Source organism: Schistocerca gregaria, chromosome 2, assembly GCF_023897955.1.
Source record: "Schistocerca gregaria isolate iqSchGreg1 chromosome 2, iqSchGreg1.2, whole genome shotgun sequence".
In the NCBI taxonomy this organism is placed as follows: Eukaryota; Metazoa; Arthropoda; class Insecta; order Orthoptera; family Acrididae; genus Schistocerca; species Schistocerca gregaria.
The window spans coordinates 123,765,718-123,790,716 of NC_064921.1; the positions used below are offsets into that span (position 1 = coordinate 123,765,718).

The 24,999-nt window shown below is 41.2% G+C and overlaps 1 protein-coding gene across 1 annotated transcript in view; it reads left to right on the forward strand.

Annotated features, from left to right (window-relative positions):
- Window positions 1–983: 983 nt before the first annotated feature.
- LOC126336492 (carbonic anhydrase 2-like) overlaps window positions 984–24,999 on the forward strand; it is a 65,512-nt gene continuing 41,496 nt past the window's right edge. Inside the window, exons 1-2 of the mRNA XM_050000236.1 lie at window positions 984–1,121; window positions 16,082–16,102. Coding sequence (XP_049856193.1) covers window positions 1,067–1,121; window positions 16,082–16,102 — 76 coding nt within the window. The 5' untranslated portion in view covers window positions 984–1,066. The remainder of the gene's footprint in view (window positions 1,122–16,081; window positions 16,103–24,999) is intronic.

Sequence of the window (24,999 nt, forward strand, 5' to 3'; positions counted from 1 at the left end):
AAAGGACTTGGAAGAGCAGCTGAACGGAATGGACAGTGTCTTGAAAGGAGGATATAAGATGAACATCAACAAAAGCAAAACGAGGATAATGGAATGTAGTCAAATTAAGTCGGGTGATGCTGAGGGAGTTAGATTAGGAAATGAGACACTTAAAGTAGTAAAGGAGTTTCGCTATTTGGGGAGCAAGATAACTGATGATGGTCGAAGTAGAGAGGATATAAAATGTAGACTGGCAATGGCAAGGAAAGCGTTTCTGAAGAAGAGAAATTTGTTAACATCGAGTATAGATTTAAGTGTCAGGAAGTCGTTTCTGAAAGTATTTGTATGGAGTGTAGCCATGTGTGGAAGTGAAACATGGACGATAAATAGTTTGGACAAGAAGAGAATAGAAGCTTTCGAAATGTGGTGCTACAGAAGAATGCTGAAGATTAGGTGGGTAGATCACGTAACTAATGAGGATGTATTGAATAGGATTGGGGAGAAGAAGAGTTTGTGGCACAACTTGACAAGAAGAAGGGACCGGTTGGTAGGACATGTTCTGAGGCATCAAGGGATCACAAATTTAGCATTGGAGGGCAGCGTGGAGGGCAAAAATCGTAGAGGGCGACTAAAAGATGAATACACTAAGCAGATTCAGAAAGATGTAGGTTGCATTAAGTACTGGGAGATGAAGAGGCTTGCACGGGCTAGAGTAGCATGGAAAGCTGCATCAAACCAGTCCCAGGACTGAAGACCGCAACAACAACACAACTACCAATCATTTAAAATTATATCTGTTTCAAAGTTTGAATCAAACTATTACAAGAAACATACTTACCAATACTCACACCATACAATCAAATTTCCCACTGCTGAATAGAAATTTAGTGCAGTGTGTTAGTTGCCACTTAAAAACGAAGAGATAGTGCCGTATGTGTGAAGACAGCTTTTGCCAAGTGTTGGACTGGTTTCCTATCTGCTTCGTGTTTGCTATCTGTACCGATGGGGGCAGGCAGGACGGGGGAGAGGGGAAGTTAGCAGTATATATAGCGCTTTAGCCGCGCTTTCCCAACAGGAGAACCGCAGGATGAAGTGCGTAACAAGTGTAATCGTATTTGCTGTGTTATACTGCGCCTGGTCAGGTACGTAAATACATATTTCTTTCTCAATGATTCCTGAAAACTTTTACTGTATAGACAGCAACAATTCAACAATAGACTTACTGCCATCCCATTCTCGCTAACTCAGTTTCTATTTAGTTTTGTTTGTATTTATAAATACGGTTATAGTGACAGTAACTATTCACTATCTGTTGGATCTTTTCTTCAATTTCATTTCTGCAACGTGTTTCGAAGTATGTATAATGCCTGGTAACAGCACAGAAATAAAAACAATTAGACCTTTTGATGGTGATTCGTAGAAAGGCATTACAGCAATTGAAATAGACACTTATTTTCTACTTGCTTCATTAAATACTTATTTAGCCTATTATCTAGCACTGTTACTAACTAATAACCAGAAAACTATATCACGAATATAAATAATTAGTGGTAAATAACGATGTATTCGAGACAATAATTTTTTATCAAATGCTCACAGCGAAATCGACGAAGGAAAATATTATAAAGAAAGTTTAAAAGAAGTTAGCTGGGAATTTGATCTCGTATTTCAGTACCAAGCGCGTTAACGACAGTAATTTCTTAAAAATACACCCGACATTTTTGCACATTAACACAGAAAACTCTTTAATAACAGTAGAATAATAGATAAGTAAAGACGAAAAAATTTGCAATACTTCATTTATTTACGATAGTAGCCCATCTGTAGATTACTCTATCATAAGGTCCTCTCCCACCGGAGTCAGTTCTTATATTTCGTTAATGAAATCAGGTACGTAATCCAACTTCCTTGAGTCAAATACTAAAAATTATTAACTGAAACTACACCTGTGGAAACGCTATGAAAGATGTGCACTAGTTTCTATTAGTTTTGCTGTTTTCGTGGCTGTAGGTAAATTAAGGAGACCAAGAAGTGAATCATGGTTGCCATCTTTGACTTCAAACACTGTAATTTTTTTTTGTTTAGTATGTTTAAATATGAAAATATGTTAGGTACTAAATAAAGTGATATTACGGAAATTACCAACAACTCCTATAATAATGTGTATTTGTGGATGGGCAGAAAGTTTCGGACAAGGGACCATCTTCAGACCACGGGGGAACGTAAAATCAAATTGAGAAATGGTTCCTTGTCGTCATAAACGTAATTATTGTTGGTTGTCACTTGTAACTGCAAACATTTATCCATGAGCCATGTATAAGATTGTGGATTCATGTACAGGTGGCAGATCCTGGAACCGATAAGAGTTGTTGATAGACGCCAAGAAACCTGATGTAATGTTCATCCGTGACTTGAAGATGCTCTCTTGATCGAAACTGCTTGTCCGTGAGTAAATACGCATTACAGTAAGTAGCACAGCTTACAGAAAATACTAACTGCACGGCTGGTAGACATATCGCTGGTCGGTTGTAATATAATGCAGACACTGGACTGGTATTCAGAGGAGCAGCGGTTCAAAAACTCGGTGCTCAGTACTTGGGCTCCGACCATTGTGGACGTCGCAGTAGCGACTGCTTTCCACCAACATCAAACAAAAACCCGGTTGACACAAATTGAATAACAACGGACAGTGTAAACCAAAATTTTAAAAACTCACAGGTATGGAGTACGCGGCAATATAAATCCTTCGCCAAACACACGTCTAACAGGCACTTACCTGTGAGCAGAGAGAGAGAGAGAGAGAGAGAGAGAGAGAGAGAGAGAGAGAGTGGGAGAGCGTGAGTTGTTTTCGGACGTGATTTAAGCTAACTAACTGGAGAATACAGCATCGCAGGCGCAGGCAAGAATTTCTAGGAAAATGTAATATCACACGTAGTAGCAAAAGTCGAAGTAGTGTACCGTCGACAACGAGATCATTAGAGACAGGGCACAAGTTCAGATTAGGAATTGATGAGGAAGGAGCTCGGCCGTGCCCTTTCAAAGGAACCATCCCGGAGTTTGCCTGAAACGATTTCGGGAAACTGCGGAAATCCTAAATCAGGATGGCCGACCGCGAGTTTGAACCATCGTCCTCCCGAATGCGAGTCCAGTGTGCCAACCACTGCGCCACCTCGCTCTGTCTGACACATTTGGCTAACGTCCTTGGGATATAGCGGGAATCTTCCTTCCTTCGTTTGCTTCTTATCCGTCCTCAACATGACAACGTCGTGAAGGAGATAGTAAGCCGTTTTCCTTGTCCCTCTAGTTAATTAGCTACGTCCGTCGATAAGAGGGGCTTTTTGGCACAGTTTATCAACGAAAGCATTCGTCTTGCTTTTCATGCAGGAACAATCCCAGTAAACGTACTTCCCTAACTACCTCAGGGTAGATGGCAGAGGGTACTTCTACTGCCACTATCACTCTACTTGGACTAGTGAAATGATTACAGAGAAATCTTTTGGGTTTTTGTTAATTCTAGTAATGCTTTATGTCTGCACGTGATGATGGTGAGAACTAGGACATCTGGTTGACGGTGTGCCTTACACTGCTAGGTTTTTCAGTCTTCTCAGTTAAATTTCAGAGGAATCTGAGCCGAGCTGAGTGCTTGCAGGCCCGCTGGTGTCACGTAACTTCACCACCAATATCACTCAGAGCCCAGCACAGAAAATCGTTTATGCTCTATGGTTACTCACGCAAGGGAGATCTACTTATTCCTTACAACGACACTTCTGGCGTTCTACATCTTCAGTTATTTTATGTCTCTGTCTAAACACCACAAGCTGCCTCGCAATGTATGTTGATGGGTACCTATGGTGACTCCATCACGCCCACGTTTTCATGCTGCATCCCTATGTCTTCTCATAGGCTCAGATTCCTCTGAAATTTAACTGAGAAGACTGAAAAACCTAGCAGTGTAAGGCACACCGTCAACCAGATGTCCTAGTTCTCACCAGTGTTCAAGAAGGGTAGTAGGAGTAATCCATTTAACTACAGACCTATATCATTGACGTCGGTTTGCAGTAGGGTTTTGGAGCATATACTGTATTCAAACATTATGAATCACCTCGAAGGGAACGATCTATTGACACGTAATCAGCATGGCTTCAGAAAACATCGCTCTTGTGCAACGCAGCTAGCTCTTTATTCGCACGAAGTAATGGCCGCTATCGACAGGGGATCTCAAGTTGATTCCGTATTTCTAGATTTCCGGAAAGCTTTTGACACCGTTCCTCATAAGCGACTTCTAATCAAGCTGCGGAGCTATGGGGTATCGTCTCAGTTGTGCGACTGGATTCGTGATTTCCTGTCAGGAAGGTCGCAGTTCGTAGTAATAGACGGCAAATCATCGAGTAAAACTGAAGTGATATCAGGTGTTCCCCAGGGAAGCGTCCTGGGACCTCTACTGTTCCTGATCTATATAAATGACCTGGGTGACAATCTGAGCAGTTCTGTTAGACTGTTCGCAGATGATGCTGTAATTTACCGTCTAGTAAGGTCATCCGAAGACCAGTATCAGTTGCAAAGCGATTTAGAAAAGATTGCTGTATGGTGTGTCAGGTGGCAGTTGACGCTAAATAACGAAAAGTGAGATGATCCACATGAGTTCCAAAAGAAATCGGTTGGAATTAGATTACTCGATAAATAGTACAATTCTCAAGGCTGTCAATTCAACTAAGTACCTGGGTGTTAAAATTACGAACAACTTCAGTTGGAAGGACCACATAGATAACATTGTCGGGAAGGCGAGCCAAAGGTCGCGTTTCATTGGCAGGACACTTAGAAGATGCAACAAGTCCACTAAAGAGACAGCTTACACTACACTCGTTCGTCCTCTGTTAGAATATTGCTGCGCGGTGTGGGATCCTTACCAGGTGGGATTGACGGAGGACATCGAAAGGGTGCAAAAAAGGGCAGCTCGTTTTGTAATATCACGTTATAGGGGAGAGAGTGTGGCAGATATGATACACGGGTTGGGATGGAAGTCATTACAGCATAGACGTTTTTCGTCGCGGCGAGACCTTTTTACGAAATTTCAGTCACCAACTTTCTCTTCCGAATGCGAAAATATTTTGTTGAGCCCAACCTACATAGGTAGGAATGATCATCAAAATAAAATAAGAGAAATCAGAGCTCGAACAGAAAGGTTTAGATGTTCGTTTTTCCCGCTCGCTGTTCGGGAGTGGAATAGTAGAGAGATAGTATGATTGTGGTTCGATGAACCCTCTGCCAAGCACTTAAATGTGAATTGCAGAGTAGTCATGTAGATGTAGATGAAATCTAATTTTTCTGATTTTCCCGATGTGATCATTTTGTGAGATGTGTGTCGGGAGAAAGCATCAGCTCTTCCTCGCTGCGTGTCTTTATCAACTGCTTCAGTTCCTTGCACTTCAGTTTATGTCTCTGTAATTACAGGAACATAATTTCTTTTTCTAGACGGGTGACTATCAAATTCTTCGTCTTTGTTTTTTGTATCTCTTACGTTCCAGTTTCCTATTTTCAACTACTCTTTGAATCCAAATTGTTTATCCTTTTTCCTTACCTTTGACGTCATCACAAACTTCGTCTGGCTTCTGTTCTGTACTTTATGAGTAATATAGAGATTTATATGGACATGATACCAGTCTTTCCACAACTACCAACCTGGGAAATGAGAAACTCTTCTGTCCTGGTTACTATACATTACTATGGCGGGGAAAGTAAATAAAAATAAAATAATGAAAGGACAGGTTCAGAAGCTTCGGAGTTTGCTTGACTCACCCATTGGTTCCTGTGAGTAGAGAGGGATTATTATACGAGAGGTACTGGAAGAGAAGTCAATATAGAACAAAGGTTATCTGGTTCCTCAGTGGAGAGCTGTCCAGCATTGGTGAACCAACCAGTAGCAATGTTACTGCCAGTTTAACTTTCAGTTGCAAGCATGCAAACGTCTGCACCGACAGGGACAGGGCTTCGTTAATGTGATCTGCTCTGAGGACACCCACACAATGAAACGTATATAAGAGAAAAAAAAACACGCTGCACTCAGTTACCATTTGACAGAGGCCAAGAAATGCCTGGCTGAAAGTATGTGGATCTATAACCAGTTGATGTAGCTGGAACCCCGAGAGTTTATTCAGTCATATGAGCGATTGTGTGTGTGGGTGTGTGTGTGTTTGCCTGCGTGCGTGTTCAACAGCTGCTCCTAAACTACCGAACTTGGTACACATATCCCTTACTGTCAGGTGACAATCGTTCTCGATGACAGCACCCCCTTCACGGGATATGATGTTATAAACAATAAGATTCGTGGAAGCTGTTGAATTTTCCATGACATTTAAATTTATTACTTCTTTGCTGTTAAATCGATGCCAAAGCATTTTGCAGACAGTATCGTCAAATACCACTGAATGTTCCTACAACATTATGTCATAGCATGAGATATCAGTAGATAAGACGCCACAAACACTACTCCACAACATGCATTTCGTTTAAATTAATTGCTTCTTTGTTGCTGAATCTATTCGCAACATATTTCACAGACGGCATATACTTCAAGACATACACTATGTGATCGAAAGTATTCGGGCACCTGGCTCAAAATGACTTACAATTTCGTGGCACCTTGCATCGGTAATGCTGGAATTCAGTATGGTGTTGGCCCATTCTTAGCCACTCTCGCAGGGGAACGTTCAATCAGGCGCTGGAAAGTTCCTTGGGCAATGGCAGACCATTCTTCACGGACTGCTGCACTGAGGAGAGCTATCGATGTCGATCGGTGAGGCCTGGCACGAAGTCGGCGTTCCAAACCATGCCAAAGGTGTCTATAGGATTCGGGTCAGGACTCTGTGCAGGCCAGTCCATTGCAAGGATGTTATTGTCATGTAACTACTCCGCCACAAGCCGTGCGTTATGAATAGGTGATCGATCGCGTTGAACGATGCAGTCGGCATCCACGAATTTGCTCCTGAACAGTGGGAATCAAGAAGGTGCTTAAAACATCGATGTATGCCTGTGCTGTGATAGTCCCACGCAAAACAAGAAGTGGTGCAAGCCCACTCCACGAAAAATACGACCACACCATAACACCACCGCCTCCGAATTTTACTGTTGACATTACACACGCTGCCAGATGACGTTCACGGGCGTTCGCCATACCCACACCCTGCCATCGGATCGCCACATTGCGTACCGTGATTTGTCCCTCCGCGTAACATTTTTCCACTGTTCAATCGTCCAATGTTTACGCCCCTTACACCAAACGAGGCGTCGTTTGACATTTACCGGCGCGATGTGTGGCTTATGAGCAGCCGCTCGACCATAAGATCCAAGTTTTCTCACCTCCCGCCTAACTGTCATAGCCCTTACAGAGGATCCTGATGCAGTTTGGAATTCCTATCTGATGGTCTGGATAGATGTCTGTCTACCATACATTACGACCCTCTTCAACTGTCGGCGGTCTGTGTCAGTCAACAGACGAGGTCGGCCTGTACACTTTTGTGCTGTACGTGTCCCTCACGTTTCTACTTCGCTATCACATCGGAAACAGTGGACCTAGGGATGTTTAGGAGTGTGGAAATCTCGTATGACACAAGTGACACCCAGCCACCTGACCACGTGAGCGCCATTCTGTTCTCTCACAATGTCTAATGACTACTGACGTCGCTGATATGAGGTACCTGGCAGTAGGTTGCAGCACAATGCACCTAATATGCAAAACGTAGTTGTTTTTTTTTTGGGGGGGGGGGGGGGGTGTCCGTATACTTTTGAGCACACAGTGCATTACATCACAAACACTGAAATGTGCGAAAAAATGTCGCGTTATGTGAATTAAATTTTAATACATTTATTGTTTAGTGCTAAGACACCCCTAAAGTCGAATCAACTAGAGGAAATCTCTGACTCCCGGCAGCACTTTTGACAGCTTTCGACTACTAAGCGGAGACGGGTGTAGGCGAAAACCATAGCCATCCACACAGCTATGAATAAGCTTTAGAGACGTTTACAAAATCGTGTTGTAGGCAGGCGAAGCATCTGCACCCGGCGATCACAAACTGCCTGGAATGTTGCAGTTATATATTTGTACATTATTCATACTTCTCTGTACGATTGTTTCATTATTCCAAAGGCGTTTCCACGAATACATAAATATGATTTTTTTTTCTTATTTTACACTACAACACAGCTCATTTTCGTTTTCGTTTCTAACAGAAAGATGGAAAAATGAATAACGGAGCAATGTCAGGTTTGTCAGCTAATCACACTATACATAGACCCGTTATAGTCATCTACACACAACAAATATATTTAAGACATAGCTCTCACACAGCATGGAAAGGAATTACTATGCGCTAAGGTGCGAGTACAAAATGATGACAACTTCTCGAGATACGCAGCCCACAATGCCATACGACTCCTCGGGGACACTTTTTACGTTAATTAGTTACCTGAAAGTTAGCCTCCACTTCTCAGTTGAGCATGTCAGAAACAGTGCACTATCTGCTGTTTATCTGCCGAAAACGTAGTATTGTGTACTTGTTAAAACGACGAGGAAGTTGGACATACACGGGCACATTCAAGGAACGAAGCCACATTTAGTGACACGTGCTTCTCAGTTTGACGGTCGACGTGTGTAGTATCGTAAATGAAGGACATAACTCAGCAACTTATACGTTTATAAGGTGTCGGATGGCGTAATCGTAGAATATGAAACCGTCTAAACTGTTCGGCAATTCCGTTCTTCAAAATTCTTCCACTTTAATGTTTCGAAGGCGCTGCTGGTTTCGTCTCCAGGCGGCTCTTCTTGAGCTACAGGCCACTCTCCAAATGAGTATCGCATCCTGGAAACGACGTAGATCATAGGAGAGCAATTAATGTCTTAGTAAAATGTTATCCATAATAAATACAAGATGGGAATTTTATGAACGATTACACCTCATTGCTATGGATGCACCCGTGATTTCATCAGTAGTTGGAATACTTTTTTATTATAAATCAACAACTAATCGGCTAGTATTGCTGTGTTGCATATCAAGAGTGAAATTGGAAATCGTTATAAATGCTATTTTCTTTAAAAACGTGTCTTCAGTGTTATTTTGTTTTCGGAACTCTGTTGCATCTCTCTTCACTTCTTCCAAGTATCAGAAAATGACGAAAATATTTCAAACATTGATTATTAGGAGGTGCATTGTCTCTGTGCTCAGCAGTGCTTCCCTCACGAGTTCCAAATGCTGTTCAAATCCATGCAACTGACTTAACTGCAGGCGTGTAAGATCTGAAAATGCAGTATGATCAATGTCTCTCACACTTACCCATCCCAAACAGCTATTAAATGTCCTTACTGTGAAACATAATAATGTAAAAATGATAACGCATTCAAAAGAGGAAAAATCGTAGCGGATGTATGCCAAGCCATACTTCGGATGAAAGGCCAGGCATTTTATCAGTTGTAAATTAGAAAGACCTGTTCACGATGCTGCCAGTTCTGCCTCACCTGCAGTGTGCGTATCACAAGAAACTTTGCGACATCTGATGCCAAGAATGAAGCTGTGTTAGATACAGCAATCAGTACTGATGGATTTTGTCTTGCAGTAATTTTATTATCTTGTAAAAAAAAGTAAAAGATAGGAGTAACGGTTTTTGTAGATCACTGTTCTCCTACTTTAAATATCTCTGCCTTGCTGCTGTATTTGTATTATCACAAATAAAATGTGGTGTCTCCGTATTAATGTCGCGTACAATAAAAAATTTTCTTACCGACCCTTCGAACCTGTCAGTTTCCTGGTATGACACGTAGTTAGTAATAAATTATTTATTTTCTAATTCGTATCATTACTTGTTGCAGCGATGAGATGTTCATCATAATTCTGTGGAATCAGAATACTTTCTCAATTTTTATGATCCTGTACTTTAGTCACCGTATAAGGAACCCTTGCAGGATCACTTTTCTGTCCCTCTCTGTCTGTCTGCCTGCCTGTCCAACTGTCCAAAACACTTTTCCTCAGGAACGGGTAAACGTATCAAATTGAAACGTAAGTCGCATACAAAGGTCTGCACTCCTTCAGCGGTTAAAAAATTTTAACTTCTACGTCAATCCATCATACAATATGGCCATTTATGTCAAATATACGACCACGAGTGGCACACATTTTAATACTCTCAAGTTCACTTATCAAAACGTGTAGGGTAATTCCCGTTGACCCAGACAGATGAAATTTGGCAATTACCAAGCGTCACTCTACAAATAAAAGAAAAAAAATCCGAAAACTGTTAATTTGTAATTATATTACACGAAAAAAAGATATTTTTATGTCATTCTTGAAAGTCATTGAATTCCCAGAGCAATAACAGCAACAGGCAATAATCGTAAAACTTCTCGATTCTCGGCTTGAATGAACTGTCTATACACATAGTGAAATTTGTGCGGTACCCTCAGTGGACGTGTTCTACTCGTGCTTATCAGGAGTTTTTGGATACAAATAAATTGTACACAAAAAGAGGTAGGCTTTTTTTATGCTCCTGACGAAGGCGAAATTTGGCACTAGAAATTTTTCCAGCTTCACTCTTCATATATATCCCACCTCTGTCTCACATGTCTCTCACTCCTTTCTCCTGCCTACAACCCCGTCCCTAAAAGTACTGTGATTGTCCTAGACCAACGGTCATTTTTTCGCATGTAATAAGTCACCCCATCCTAACCCCATTCCCACAATACAGCTTAAGTGTCAGAACTGTCAGAAATTGGAGCAGCCACCAAAAATACGAAGAATTCAACCCTAATATCCTTCGATTCGATTATTTTTACATGTCACACCGTCAGCCCATCCCTAAGGATGATTGGGTTGTCACTCACAAAACGGTACTTTTTTCCCATACAGTAAGTCAAACCAGCACACCAACAAACATCTTTGTGGTCTCTGTAGATATTACGTTACTGGTACAGGACACCACCTCTAGACTTGATGTAGACCTGAATTCGGCGAGAAAGATGGTTCCAATTGCAGCAGACACCACTCATTTATGGTTAAACCAAGTAGAGCTACCAAATGCTGCAATGCTGGTTGCTGCTCTTCACCAACTGCTCCAAATAGTTCTAGGCATCTAGATCTAGCAATCCAGTGGGCCAGTCGACGTGCAATGGTGCACTTCAAACCAGGGCGAATGGGTGCAGCCCTATGAACAGGCCTGCTTTTATCGTGGAAATTGGAATGTCCACAGACTGCACATCAATTACATGTAGAAGAATGGACAACAAGTCGTCATCTGGAATGCTGAAATAAACATCATGGTCCATGGTGAAGTACGAGGGGGTACCCAAAAGAAACTGAACTCGTTTTGAACTTATTTATTCACATTTTAAGCACAAACCTTCAGTCCCCTTCAGAGTACTCTCCAGTTGACTAATACCTTTGTCTAATCTTATATTTCATTTTTCAAAACATTGTTTAGATTTATCTTCTGTGATGCTTGACAGTGTCCCCATCGTTTTCTTCTTCATCTCAGCAATGACATCAAAACGCTTTCCTTTCGTGTCCCTTTTCACTCTGGGAAACAAAACAGAGTCGCACGAGGCAAGGTCGTTTGCGTGTGGCGGCGGGTGGGTGGTTCGGGGAAGGGGGGGGGGGGGGGGGCAGCGAGCAACAGGAGCTGTACAATTTTTGGTCAAGAATCGCCGTACAGACAGAGCTTTCTTGAGGTGAGGCGAACATGAAGTCTTTCACTGGCTTGATTGTTGCTTTGTTTCAGGATCGTACCCATAGCACCAAGTATCGCCACCTGTGATAATTTTTGAATTTGGGATATTTCTGGACTCTTCTTTCAAGGCACAGCTAGCTTCCACGGGACACTGTTTTTGTTCAGCACTCATGGCACGAATTTGGAAGCCATCCCTTTCATTCCCAAATATGTCACAATTCACTGCACTGAACTCCAAGACACTCCCGACAGCCCCATAATTTCTTCAGTGGTTCGTCGTCGATCTTTTCGAAATTTTCATGTGTTTGGGGCAGTGGAAAAACGACCAGAATGAGGTTTCTTATCAACTAACATTTCACCATTATTGAAAAGGGAAAAAACCACTCAAACATTTGAGTTTTTCCCATAGCATCGTGCTTGCATACCATTTTTAACATTTGAAGAGTTTCTATTCCACTTTTTGCGAGCAAAAAGCAGAATTTTACCACAGCGGGATGTTCACGAAAATCAGCCATTGCAAAAGCGGCAATGACATAAAAGAGTTGTCACTATGTCGAAACTAGACCTGAGCTTCTTCAGCGACGGCATTCGGCTTACTCTGGAATGCTCGCTCTATGAGCTCGTAGCGACAAAATGCAGTACTAAAAAAAGCCCTACCCACCAAAAAATTAGTTTGGTTTCTTCAGGCCGCTCCCTCGTAATCTGAACGAGTGGCGCACAAGTCACGGTACGAGAAACACCACAAAACGTCAAAGAATCAACTATAGCCTGGATTACGCCCTCCAAACATTGTGTGTTAAAAGCCTCATTAGATCGCAGATGCACTGGACTCTATGGCTAATTCGGAAAGAGCTGAAACCTTCACTCATCAGACGACACTACCCCCTTCGTCAGCTGCTGTCTAGTTTCTGAGATGTCTGAACCACTGAAGAACTGCAGAGTCTTTATGTGCCGCTGTCAGCAATCGTCTTGAGGGAGGTACCTGACTCCAGGTGCTCATTGCAAGCTGTACATTTTGTAAAGTCCGCTATCATACTGGTCAAAATGGACCTGCATTCACTACCAGTGGCAGTTTCTGTCTGATTTGAAATCGACTGTTACTACCATTGTTATTATGCCGTGTTACTTACTTGCGAATGGTACACCACTCCTTCTAGACGCGTCAGGATTTCCACTTTGAAACACCAAGAACTCGGGCAATGGCATCAGCATGTCCAAAGGCAATAGCAGCTGTCTTCCATGCTGTCACACACACACACAAACACACATACAAATACGCAGCACCTCCCTGTCATGACGCACGTCAGTGATGAACTTTTGGTATGTCCGTCCTTGTGATTGAAGGTTTGAGGTACTTCGGCCATTCACTCATGCAAAAAATTGCAGCCGTCCTTTAGATGTTATTTATTATACAGCTACCAGCTTCGATGATGAAATACATCATATTAATCAAATGGCATCGAAAGGACGGCTGCAGTTGTTCCATTTTATTACATCAGTGATGAAGGGTGAGAAGACCTCCTGATAGCTACTCTACGCCAGCTAAAGCGTTCCAAAACGACAGTCTGCTCGTTTAAGGGTTGACTAAAACTTTGTTCCGTGGCCTACATAGAAATTTATTTGAAATTACAGTAACAGCTGTCAGTTCTTCCTTCCCGCACCATTGCAAATAGGGCTGTTAGGAGTGTCTTTCTCCTTAAGTATTTTTTCAGATAGTACACTCTCATGTCAACTACATTTGGTTGAAACTACTCCAAGCATTTACTGATATCACATCAGTCCTTAGGAGTTAAATCTCATCTTGACTATCACGATAAACGAAACAAAAAAAAAAAATCTGTCTAGACATGGGCTCTAAAATGTATACATTAAGAGCTACGAGCATTTGATCAATTGTGCTACTCTGAAACACATCTCTTCTACCGAACAAGTGCCCACAGCTCTTGAGGCATCCATTTTAGAGCCCTTATTTACTGGAGTTATTTTTCTTGCTTTGGTCCACACTACCACCTCTGAAAGTTGAGTACCCTACAATCTTTGCACGAATAGTGCCGGTACATGTAAGCCACTGTTGTAGGAAGCACAATGACTTTCGCTTACAACTTGCGACTCGTTCGTTTTTGGACCTGAGTCCCTTAATATTTTCCATAATACCTGAAAGTCTTAAAGCAGATAACGACAGAGAAATAAACGAGCGTGGGAGAAAACCAGAAGCATTTCGGAAGAGTGTCAGAAGCCTGATATTGAGCAAGGATGTACCCCAAATCAATAAAAAGGTTATATACTGGTCATAATGTGTCCCGACCCTTACACATGCATCAGAAACGTGGGTTATGAATGGAACAGAGAAAAGCAAAGTACAAGCTAATGAGATGAAATTCTTGAGAAACAGTACTGGAGTGACAAAGATAGACAGATTAAGAAATGAGAGGATCAGAGAGTTAATGAAGGTAGGACTGTTACAGGAGGAGATAGAGAAATCGAGGCTGATATGATATCAACACGTTAAAAGAATGGAGGAGAAGAGGATACCCATGAGGACACACGAGATGAAACTGGAAGGAAAGAGACCAAGAGGAAGACCGAAACACAGATGGCTGAAAGGAGTAGAGGAATGGGTCCAGAAGAAAGGAGAAGACTGGACCGAGGTGAAGATGGAGAGATGGTGGCAAGACAGAAGGCGACAGAGAGGCCTATCTCCCATACAGGACCTACCAGAGGCTGGAAACTGTCCAAGATGATGATGATGACCTGAAGGTCTTTAACATGATCACAGAATCTCCCCATATAAGGAAACACTCACAAACCATCTGTAGCTTGTGCGCTGCGTGAACAGGGGATCGAAGTTACAACTTTGCCATTACATTTATCGTTTTCTATGGATCCCTTGGAGAGGAGCCTCTGGGATGTATGTGGAAAGAGTCAAAGTTTTTTTTCCTCAGATACACGGGTATTGTACTATTCTAATGCAGACAGAGTTATGAGCTATAATTCTCGTGAAGATATTCATCGATGGTGTAGAAGGAGTTGGCCAACAGGAAGTTCTTTAATACACTCTGAAACCGATCTTTATCACTTACAAGACCTTTGATATGCTCTGGTAAGTTATTGAATATATGGGTACCCATGTATTTGACTCCTTTTTGTACTAATGTTAAGCTTTTATAGTTCTTATACATATTGTTTTTGGTTCTGGTATTATAGTCATGTTTTGCACTATTTTGTGTAAGAAGAGACATGCAGGAAATGGCAAAGAAGTATATGTACTGAGAAGTAGTAGTTGTAATACTAAATTTCTTAAAGAAGTCTCTGCATGATGATCTAGGACTAACACCAGATATAATACTAATGACTCGTTTCTCAATTTTGAAAATGTCCTCTTTCTGAGAGGAATTTCCCCAAAAGATGATTCCATAGTTCATTAGGCCGAATAAACTAACTTCTTTATTTTTAAATCACCTATTTCTGCTATCATGCATACCGCAAATTTAGGTGAAGTAAGGCGTTTCATTAAGTCTAGAGTGTGACTTTTCCAATTTAGGTTGCGGTCACTTTGCAGCCCTAACAATTTGATACTGTCTACAGCTTTAATTTCATTGTTTGAATACATTATAACTATAGGGTCAGGTATTCTTTGTTAGGTACTAAACTGTATGTACTGGGTCCTGTCAAAAAGTGACAATTCATTTGCTGTGAACCACCCATTGATACTTACAAACATTTGATTAGCTGATTGCTCAGTGAGATCATGGGTATTGTTTCTTACGCCAATGCTTGTATCATCTGCAAATAAGACAAAATTTGCGTTTTGTGACACTGCTTATGAAAAGTCATTAATATGTAATAGGAGCAACAAGGGACCTAAAATGGAGCCCTGGGGCACCCCTTGTCTGATAGTTTCATATTCTAAATGACTATTTTTATGTGGTAAGGCTGATACACACTGTTTTCTATTAAAAAGATAGGATGAGAACCATGAGCCTCCTACTCCTGTTATTCCATAATATTTTAACTTGTGTATAAGGATATCATGCTTAAAACAATATTCCAAGTGGTAATAAATTTTCATTGATTGTTTCTAATATATCATCTGTAAAAGTGAATATTAGGTTTTTCGATTTCGAATAATTTGAATATTAAATGCCTAATAACATTCAGAAAGAGGAATAATATACACTAGACTGTGTATTTGTGGCAGGATTGTTTTAAGTAAATTTAAACTGCTTAATCATACAGTTATAATAACGTACGATTACACGTTTGTTTTCAAAGATGTGCTTGAGATATAAAGATCCAGTTTCACTTTTCCTGAGGTGGCTCTTTCTTGCTGTTTTTGTCTGTAGCAAACAGCCATTTGGAAATCTGTCCATTAACATTGACGTTTCTGTTTCAGGGGCCAGCGAGTCTGACGATGGTGAGTAACATTCTACATTTCTACATTCTTCAATGCAATGGTAAATGCTTTAAGGTGGCGACTGATTGTAGTGGGGACGGGGGGGGGGGGAGGGGGAGGTGTAGGACACACTACTGCCAACGACGTGAAACTGCATTGTACTGTAACAGTAGAACACCTAATGTAGGTGGTGGATCTACACATACACAGTCTGACCAAAAGTATTCAAACGCCACTATTTAGTGCGGCAATGATCACAAGAGACAGGCTTGCCATTATAAAATGAGTTTAGGACCATTGTCTTGTCGGTAGACACGGTTGTTCACGAGAGCTCAGTGACCTCGAACGCGAACTAGTCATTCAGTATCACCTGAGAAATAAATCTATCAGGGATATTTCAACCCTTCCATAGGTCCACAAGTCGACTGTTGATGATGTGACTGTGAAATGGAAACGAGAACGTAAAATCACTGCTGAATTAAGGCCAGGTATGCCTAAGGTATTTATTGTCAGGGACAGTCGCGCATTGCGGAGAGTGGTTGTAAACAATTGCATGAAATCAGCGGAGGGAATCACTCGTGAATTCTGAAGTGATACCATCAGTCCAGCTTGCACTATGACTGTGTGTAGAGAGTTAAAAGTAATCGTGGGCAATGATCGAAGAGCTCCTCATCAACCGCACATTTCCATAATCATAGCTAAGAGATGCTACACGTAGCGTAAAGGGCAACCTCAATGGACAGCGAATGACTGGAAACGGGGCTAGACCCTTTGACAATCCGATGGCAAGATTTGGGTTTGGGGAATACTGGAGAACATTATCTGCCGTCATCTGTAGTCTCAGCCATTAATTATGGAGAAGTTGGTGTTACGATATCGAGGTATTTTTCGTGGTCACTGTGTGGTCCCCTTAACGCGCTTAAGGGAACGTTAAATGCGGAAGCACTACGTAGTGTGTGCAGTAGAGGAACAGTTGGGGTACAATGACTGATTGTATCGGATTGACAATGCAGCCTGTCATAAAGCGCCATTTGTGAGCCAATGGTTTGTGGACAATAACAGCCCTGAAAGGGACTGGCCAGCTCAGGGCACAGATCTGAGCCCAAAGAAACACCCTTAGGATTAGAACGACGACATCGCTCCAGACCCCAGGTCCAACATCACTATATTCTCTGGTTTCGGCTCTTGGGGACTAATACACTGGAATTCAGACACCTAATTGATAGAGTCTCCAGTAAATCTCTAGCCGCCTTATGTCTAAGACATTGGTCACAGCGAGCAGCACGCCGTCGCCAGTTCTTTGATCACTGACGACGCTGATAACTACGAAGGAATAGGTGGCAACAAGCAAGAGTTTTCTAATTGAGCAAGCCATGGCCCAACAACAATTCACATTTATCAGAATGATTTATTTCACACGAGTAATTGACAAGTCTACTGAAAACTGCGCAGTATTGTTACCTAAAATAAGACTAATCTACATTGTCTTTTTCATCTTCCAACAAAAAGGCACACACAAGTTAGTACATATCAGTTTCCCAACTACCGCTGCTCTCATTTTCCAAACTGCCACCATAGGTAAAAAGAAAGAGAAACACTCCCCTTCCACCCACAAACAAACACAAACTTACCCTGTATTGAACTATATTAAAATGTGGTAATATACTTGTTTTTTAGATTAAAGTACAATTAATTACTTTCACCGAATTATTACTAAAACTGTCTACGAACCAGCTGACATATAAATATATACTACATTTTTATTTTCTACCATATTTATATTCCTTTGACGTAACGAACGGAAATTAACCAGGGGAAAAGTGGGGGGGCGGGGGGGGCGGCGGGATAGGGGGCTCGTAACAGCAATATTACTGATCTACAATTTAAGTATTAAAAATAATAAAAGCCGATTTGTATTGACGATAGATGTACAAAAAATACAGATGACGATGTCGCGACTGATGGTGTGCTGATGATTTTGCGTCTGTTGAGCAGGCAAATGATATTTGTGCATCTCCGTCCACTCGGTTCACGTAAGGAGTGGAGGGATAAGTAACAATATTGATTAGATAAAGCGTCTACTTCGTGTGGATTGAAGTAATTTGGAGGGAAGTGAGTGTGCAGTAGGTGGAAATTGTAAGTGAGAGGTTCTGGCCTGTGGTAATAGTATTGGTGGGATAATGACACCTTGATACAAGGAGAGGAGACAGTAGTTGGTGGATAGTTGTAGTCTTGGCTAGGGAAATCAGATCCTGCTAGAGGTCCATTGGGGTAATATGTAGAGTGGGAGGGACTCAGGGTGACTGAAGAGACAACAGGGATTTTGTAATCAGGGTTAAGAGGGGTAAGGATTCATCGATCTAGGATGGGAAAGAGCTGTGGAGAATGGTGGGATGATGTAAGCCCCACGTGAGGCCGATTAGCGGTTTCAGCCTATTGTGAACCCCCTTTGGATAGTCATTAAGTGGTATCACCAAATTATTTTTTATACGGTAGCTGATCCAAAATATTTTAGAGTAACCTCTACTTAAATTAGTGTTCATCGACAGATATCCTACTGTCGTATTGTACACGCCTTATCATGCAGAGATATTATGCAAAGTTCTTCTTCAAAAATGCACAGGCAATATTACCACATGCCAGGCTAGGAAAGTACTTCTTTCTTACGACCAGTATATATTGGTCCGTTTCCCAATCCCACGTTTATTGTATTAAATTCTTTCTGCAGCGTCATTATCTTTTCACTAACGGACAAGTGACAGTCGACTGATGGGGCTACCAGTATTCATCATAGCCCTTTGGTCTCGCCTACGTATTGTGTCCAGCAATGCATTGTCACTAAGATACTTACTCGTATATATGCTTACAACATTTAGCTCAGTATTGGTTCATGGTGTAATATAAATTGCAAAACGGGAAGTAGTGGTACATTCCGCAGTTTTGATACTAGTAGACATTTAGTTTCATACGAGTAAATATAATGCAGTAATTCTAACATATCTGATTAATAAAATGCATACACTGTAAAAGATACGCACATAAATAGATATATACACAAAATTTATTCACGAAACCGTAATTTTTGTTGGCTGCAATGATTGACATTGTTCCAGAAATGAAACAGAATAAGTAAAATCCCCCCCAGTTCTGACCAAGGTTTTCCTTCGTCAGGTAATATCGGAAGCACTGAACCACTCCCATTTATTCGCAACGGGAAATCCCTCTTTCCCACTACCGGCTCGCCATATGTTTGAACGATAAGAATCGAGAATCTAAGCGGCCCGTATTTCAAACAGCCCGCTCTGCAGATTGGAAAAGAGAATGAAAAGTAAAAGAAGAAAGAACGTTCTCGTCGTTACCTTCTGTAGGCGAAGAAAAATATGCTAACACGTATACTTTCAGATTTTTTCAACAAGCGACATCGTATCGATAGGGCGTTTAGTCTAAATGAGTTCAGCTGTTGTGTGATCTGTGTAAAACCGAGCACTGTAGTATACCTAGGACAGACGATGAGTCTCGATGAGTTCCGCAAAAAAAAAAAAAAAGGAAATAGTAATATTCTGAAAATCAGGAACACAGAAATGCAAGTCACTTAGGAAAGTAGTAAATAGGAAACGCAAGGAAGCCAATGAAAATGTCTGTAAGAGAAACATGAAGAAATCGAAAAAGAAATGATTGTCGGAAGTCAGATTCAGCGCATAGGAAAGTCAAAACAACCTTCGGTGAAATTAAAAGTAAGGGTGGTAACATTCAGGTCTCAATGTAAGTTCCACTTTTCAATGCAAAGAAGATAGCGGATAGGTGGAAAGAGTACACTGAAGGCCTCTACGAAGGGGAAGACTTGTCTGATGACGTGATACCTGTAGAAGAAGAAACAGGAGACGACAAGGAACAGACAGGGGATCCAGTATTAGAATTATAATTTAAAAGACCTTTGGAAAACTTAAGCTCAAATAAGGGAGAGGGTCTAAACATTCATGGTGGTGTCTGTTTGTTCTATATTGTGTCTCCCTACCACTTTCGCGTAACGATATTCTGAGCGTGTTTTTTAGGGAATAATTAGTTTGAACCTGGGACCCGTTGCAGGTAAGGAGACGCCAGACCACACATGACATGTAGAATTCAGAAGAGTTCAGTGAGACTAGCGATTATATAACCAAATACTTAATGATCTCAGCGTCAGCTCCACTGCACTCCTTGTAAAAGAATCTTAATACAAACTAAATTTAGTGGAAGGGGTTCAAGGCTTTCCTATTTTTAGTTAGCTGGTAAAATGACGTCGAAAAAGCAGTTAAGTTTACCATTGGAAATTTATTCTAATCACAAAACATCGTTTATAAATTGCACTATTGATAAAAGGAAATGTTTTAATACAGGATGATAAAAACCAACTGCGTTCAACAAAATTTGAACTAATATTCCCTGAATGGGTTTCCAAGTTCTACAATGGACCGAAGGATGACCTATGCCATATCACATCTATAATCTAGGTTTAAATTAAGTTTCACAAAAGAAAAAACTATCAAAATGGTCTACAGTGACCCTCAATTACCTTTAATTACTTATCTAACTTGTCGTAAATTACAGTGGCTGATGTGGCTTCTCAATAACTAACTAAAAGAAAAATCATCGCGTTTCAGATCTTTTCTTCAAGTGGCAAATGTGAACACCATGAGTTTTAATTAACGATCGACACTAGTATTACGCAAAAAGAGATGAGACTTCTGCAGTTCTGAGTGAAGCCTTTTGCGCTCAAAAATGCGGCATCGAGTGCGTTCATTACCTTGTCGGTGTTTAGTCAGCGTCAGGGCAGCGGCTCCGCTCACCTCGCCATCTCGGAACTAACTCTCCTCTAACTTCTCCTTACTACAATTTACCGAAGTTAGTTTAAAAAAACTATCTGGCTATGTTTTCATCTGACCAATCAGGGTCTCAATGTTAACCTTAAGCTCCGCCTACAAAGATTCTGTCTATCCAATGAGAAATGTTATACTTTTCGTGATGGGGCAATGTTTTTAAAGTTTGCAACCTAACAGAGACGCTAAAAAGTCTCACGCTAAAACCTGCAGCTGATGTGGTCCTTTTAGCGTTATCGTAAGATCTATACTGTTCTTCTGGAGGGCTCTATCTTTTAACATGGGCTGAGGGGTGGTCCTTGACGTACCTGAGACTCGAAAAAGTCACACGCTAAAACGTGCGGGTGGTAGTCTTAGAGGTAGGCTGCCGACGTGGGTGTCCAGTCCGTCCCTTATCGTATGGTCTTCTAGCTTAACACGGTTCTGCTCTCGGCTTCTGTTCTCGTTTTCCCCTCGGAACTGCGTCGGTCTCTCGGTGGGAAGGTACGACATGCATTTAGGCATTCTTGTGTTAGTCTGTGGTATTCCATTTGCTCACTCGTTACTCGTATTACTTTGGTTAATTTAATTTCACGATTTATTCGGAGCTATGTGACATACTACTGGATTTGCTTATCATGTCAGGGTTTTCATGGAAGGTGTTGGATTTGCCTGACACCTTACAAGGGGATAGATGAAATTATATCGGATTTCTAAAATGGGAGAAGTGACAACAAGACGACTATTCACGTTGGTGTGTAGAACGTATGACACTGGCGATATACCATCAGACTTCCAGAGAAACATCATCTACACAATTCCGAAGACAGTATGAGCCTACAACTCCAAGAATTACCACACAATCAGCTTATCAGCTCATGCATCCAAGTTGCTGACAAGAATAATATACAGAAGAATGGAAAAGAAAACTGCGGATCTATTCGATGATGATCAGTTTGGCTGATGACTAGAAATCAGTTGAAGACACAATTCCTAACTCGTTGGATTGGGCACAGAGGAGATGTGTCGTGGGCGGCTAGTTCGCCAAATTTGATGCCTCTGGATTTTTTCTTGTGGGGATTCGTAAAAGACATTGTTTATAAAGACGTTCAGACTACACCTGAAGATATGCGAGAGAGAATTATCAGAGCATGTGCTTCTATAACAGCCGATGTGATAAGGAACACAACTCAGTCCATGATAAGAAGACTGCAGCACTGCACTGATACCAATGATCATCACTTCGGACACCTTCTGTAAATGCACGTTCATGCCACCTTTGTGACCTTCGTTGACCTTCAAAGACCTTCCTGTTACACATCATTGGATTCGCCGCGATAGTCTTTATCAGGAAATAAGTACCTAACTATAGCATCCCTTTAAAAAAAATCACAAAGTTGACCTTCATATCTCTGAAGCGATCCCACCTAGCAACAAAAAACCAACGTTATATTATGGCCCTCGTTTTCCCATGCAACTTTTGTCCCGCAAACTTTTCAGCTCCTGTCATACTTTCGGAGTTATTCTTGGTGGCAGTAGTTAGTGACTCGCACTGTATGTATAGAAGAAGCAATGAGGGAAACGACAGAACGCTTCAAAAGTGGGATTAAAATTAAGGGTGAAAGGACATCAATGATAAGATTCGCTGATGACATTGCTGTTCTCAGTGAAAGTGAAGAAGAACTGCAGTATGTGTTGAGTGGAATGAACAGTCAAATGAGTACGAAATATGGATTGAGAGTAAATTGAAGAAAGGCGAAAGTAATAAGGAGTAGCAGAAATGTGAACAGCGAGAAACTTAACATGAGGATTGGGACCACGAGGTAGCTGAAGTTAAGGAATTCTACTACCTAGGGAGGAAAATAACCTTCGACAGACGGAGCGTGGAGGACATAAAAAGCAGACCAGTACTGGTGGAAAGGACATTCCTGGAAAAGAGGAGTGTTTGCTAGTAACAAACATAACGTTCTTAACTTGAGGAAGAAATTTCTGAGACTGTACGCTTGTAGCACAACATAGTATGGTAGTGAGACACGGACTGAGGGAAAAGTATAACAGAAGAGAATCGAAGCCTTTGAATGTCGTGCGACAGACTAATGTTGAAATCTAGGTGAACCGATAAGGTAAGCAATGACCTGGTTCTCCGCAGAATCGGCGAGGAAAAAGACATATGGAAAACACTTACAAGGAGAAGGAACATCTGTTAAAGCATCAGCAGATGCCTTCCATGGTAAAAACTGCAGAGGAACATAGAGATTGGAATATATTCAGCAACTAATTGGAGACGTAGGGTGCAAGTGCAACTCAGAGATGAAGAGGTTGTTGCAGGAGAGGAATACTTGGCGGGCCGCATCAAACCAGTCAGAAGATTCATATAAACTGAATTAAAAGTAGTTCCCATCATCCAGTATTGACCAACGTTTTCGGGTGGTTTACATTGGTTTCTAGGCAAATGAGATTCCCTCTGGTTCAGTAATAAGATCATAGGAGAAAAAAATAGTCACCTCAGTGCTCACATCGTTGAACGCTTACAGACGGTGTAGCTATCGAGCAGCAGACTCGATTCTGCGCACATTGCCCCTATGTGAGCATAATGAAGTAGCAACAATAAGACGTTTACGTTTCAACCGAACATTATGCATAAGTACTGGCTAATGTAAGGACGTGCCCATGGTCACTGGAAGTGGGAAGTTTTTGAATATCTTGACGTTTCGCGGTGGACTGTTTGCAAGTCTACAAGCAACGGTGACCAGGAAACAGAAGTAATAACTGTGGTCAGGAAAAGAACATTACTGAGACTGCGGAAGGATTACACGGCTGTTGAATCAAAATCGCTTCCAAACTCGCCAGTAGCAGCTGCAAGCTTTGTATGAAGGTCCATCGTCACCAGTTGGCGAGAGAACATTGCGACGTGAGCTGCATGCTACGAACATTTTGAGTCAGACTCTTAAGAAGCTATTTCTCACAAAAGGCACATAAGGCTGGGCGTCAGCAGTGGGATAGACATATAACGTGTACAGTAGCTGACTGGAGGAGTGTAATGTGATCTGACGAGTCAAATTTTTGTCTGTACTTAAATAGTAGATATGTTACGTGTTGCGAAACAACTCAAATCACATTTGGGGAGCTGGAACGATCCATCTCCTCCATGTTAATTTTAGCAAATAAAAGGAACATTTTTTTCTAAAACCACTAAAGAAATGGTTCAAATGGCTCTGAGCACTATGAGACTTAAGTTCTGAGGTCATCAGTCCCCTAGAATTTAGAACTATTTAAACCTAACAAACCTAAGGACATCACACACATCCATGCCCGAGGCAGGATTCAAACCTGCGACCGTACCGGTCCCGCGGTTCCACTGTAGCACCTAGAACCGCTCGATCACTCCTGCCGGCACCATTAAACATATTGCTCTACAAAGTTATAATGTGATGTTAAGAAATATTTATTGGTTTTTGTTTTACAATTTTTTAAACAGATGCCTATTTCTCTCTAAAACTTTGCACTTTTTCTTCTATAACTCTTGAATTATACAATATTTTTTTGCAATTTGTTATAAAAATGAAGGAAAAGAAGTAAACAAAGTTGTGTATAAATTTCATTGATATACTGTTAGCAGTTTCTGAGAAAATGTTCCTCAAAGATGAAAATTTTAAAGTTACAGGAAATGGCTTCCAAAGTTTTTTTAATTCATTCCTGCCCCGTATGATGGATTATCAGAGTCCTCTTCTTTTTCCAGCGATAGTTTCCTTTTCACTGGTCTTTTCTTCCCTTTTTCTGCATGTTATAGGCTTTTGTCTCTCCTTCCTGTACCTCTTGGTCTTTCTTCATGAATTAGGCGCATTGTGGAAATGGTGTATCCTGGTTGGAACCCTAAAGGTTTCAGCACATCACATTTGATAACGTTTCCTTCATTGTATGTTGCCACTGCATCATACACTCCAAAATGCAATGTTTTTATCTGTACAAACACTCTTTTGGGAATCCTAATCCAAATTAAATTATTTACACTTTCACTTGGATTTTGTGTTTTCGCATGTACACGCTCTTCCAATAAACATCTCTGAGTATGGGCTTAATTAC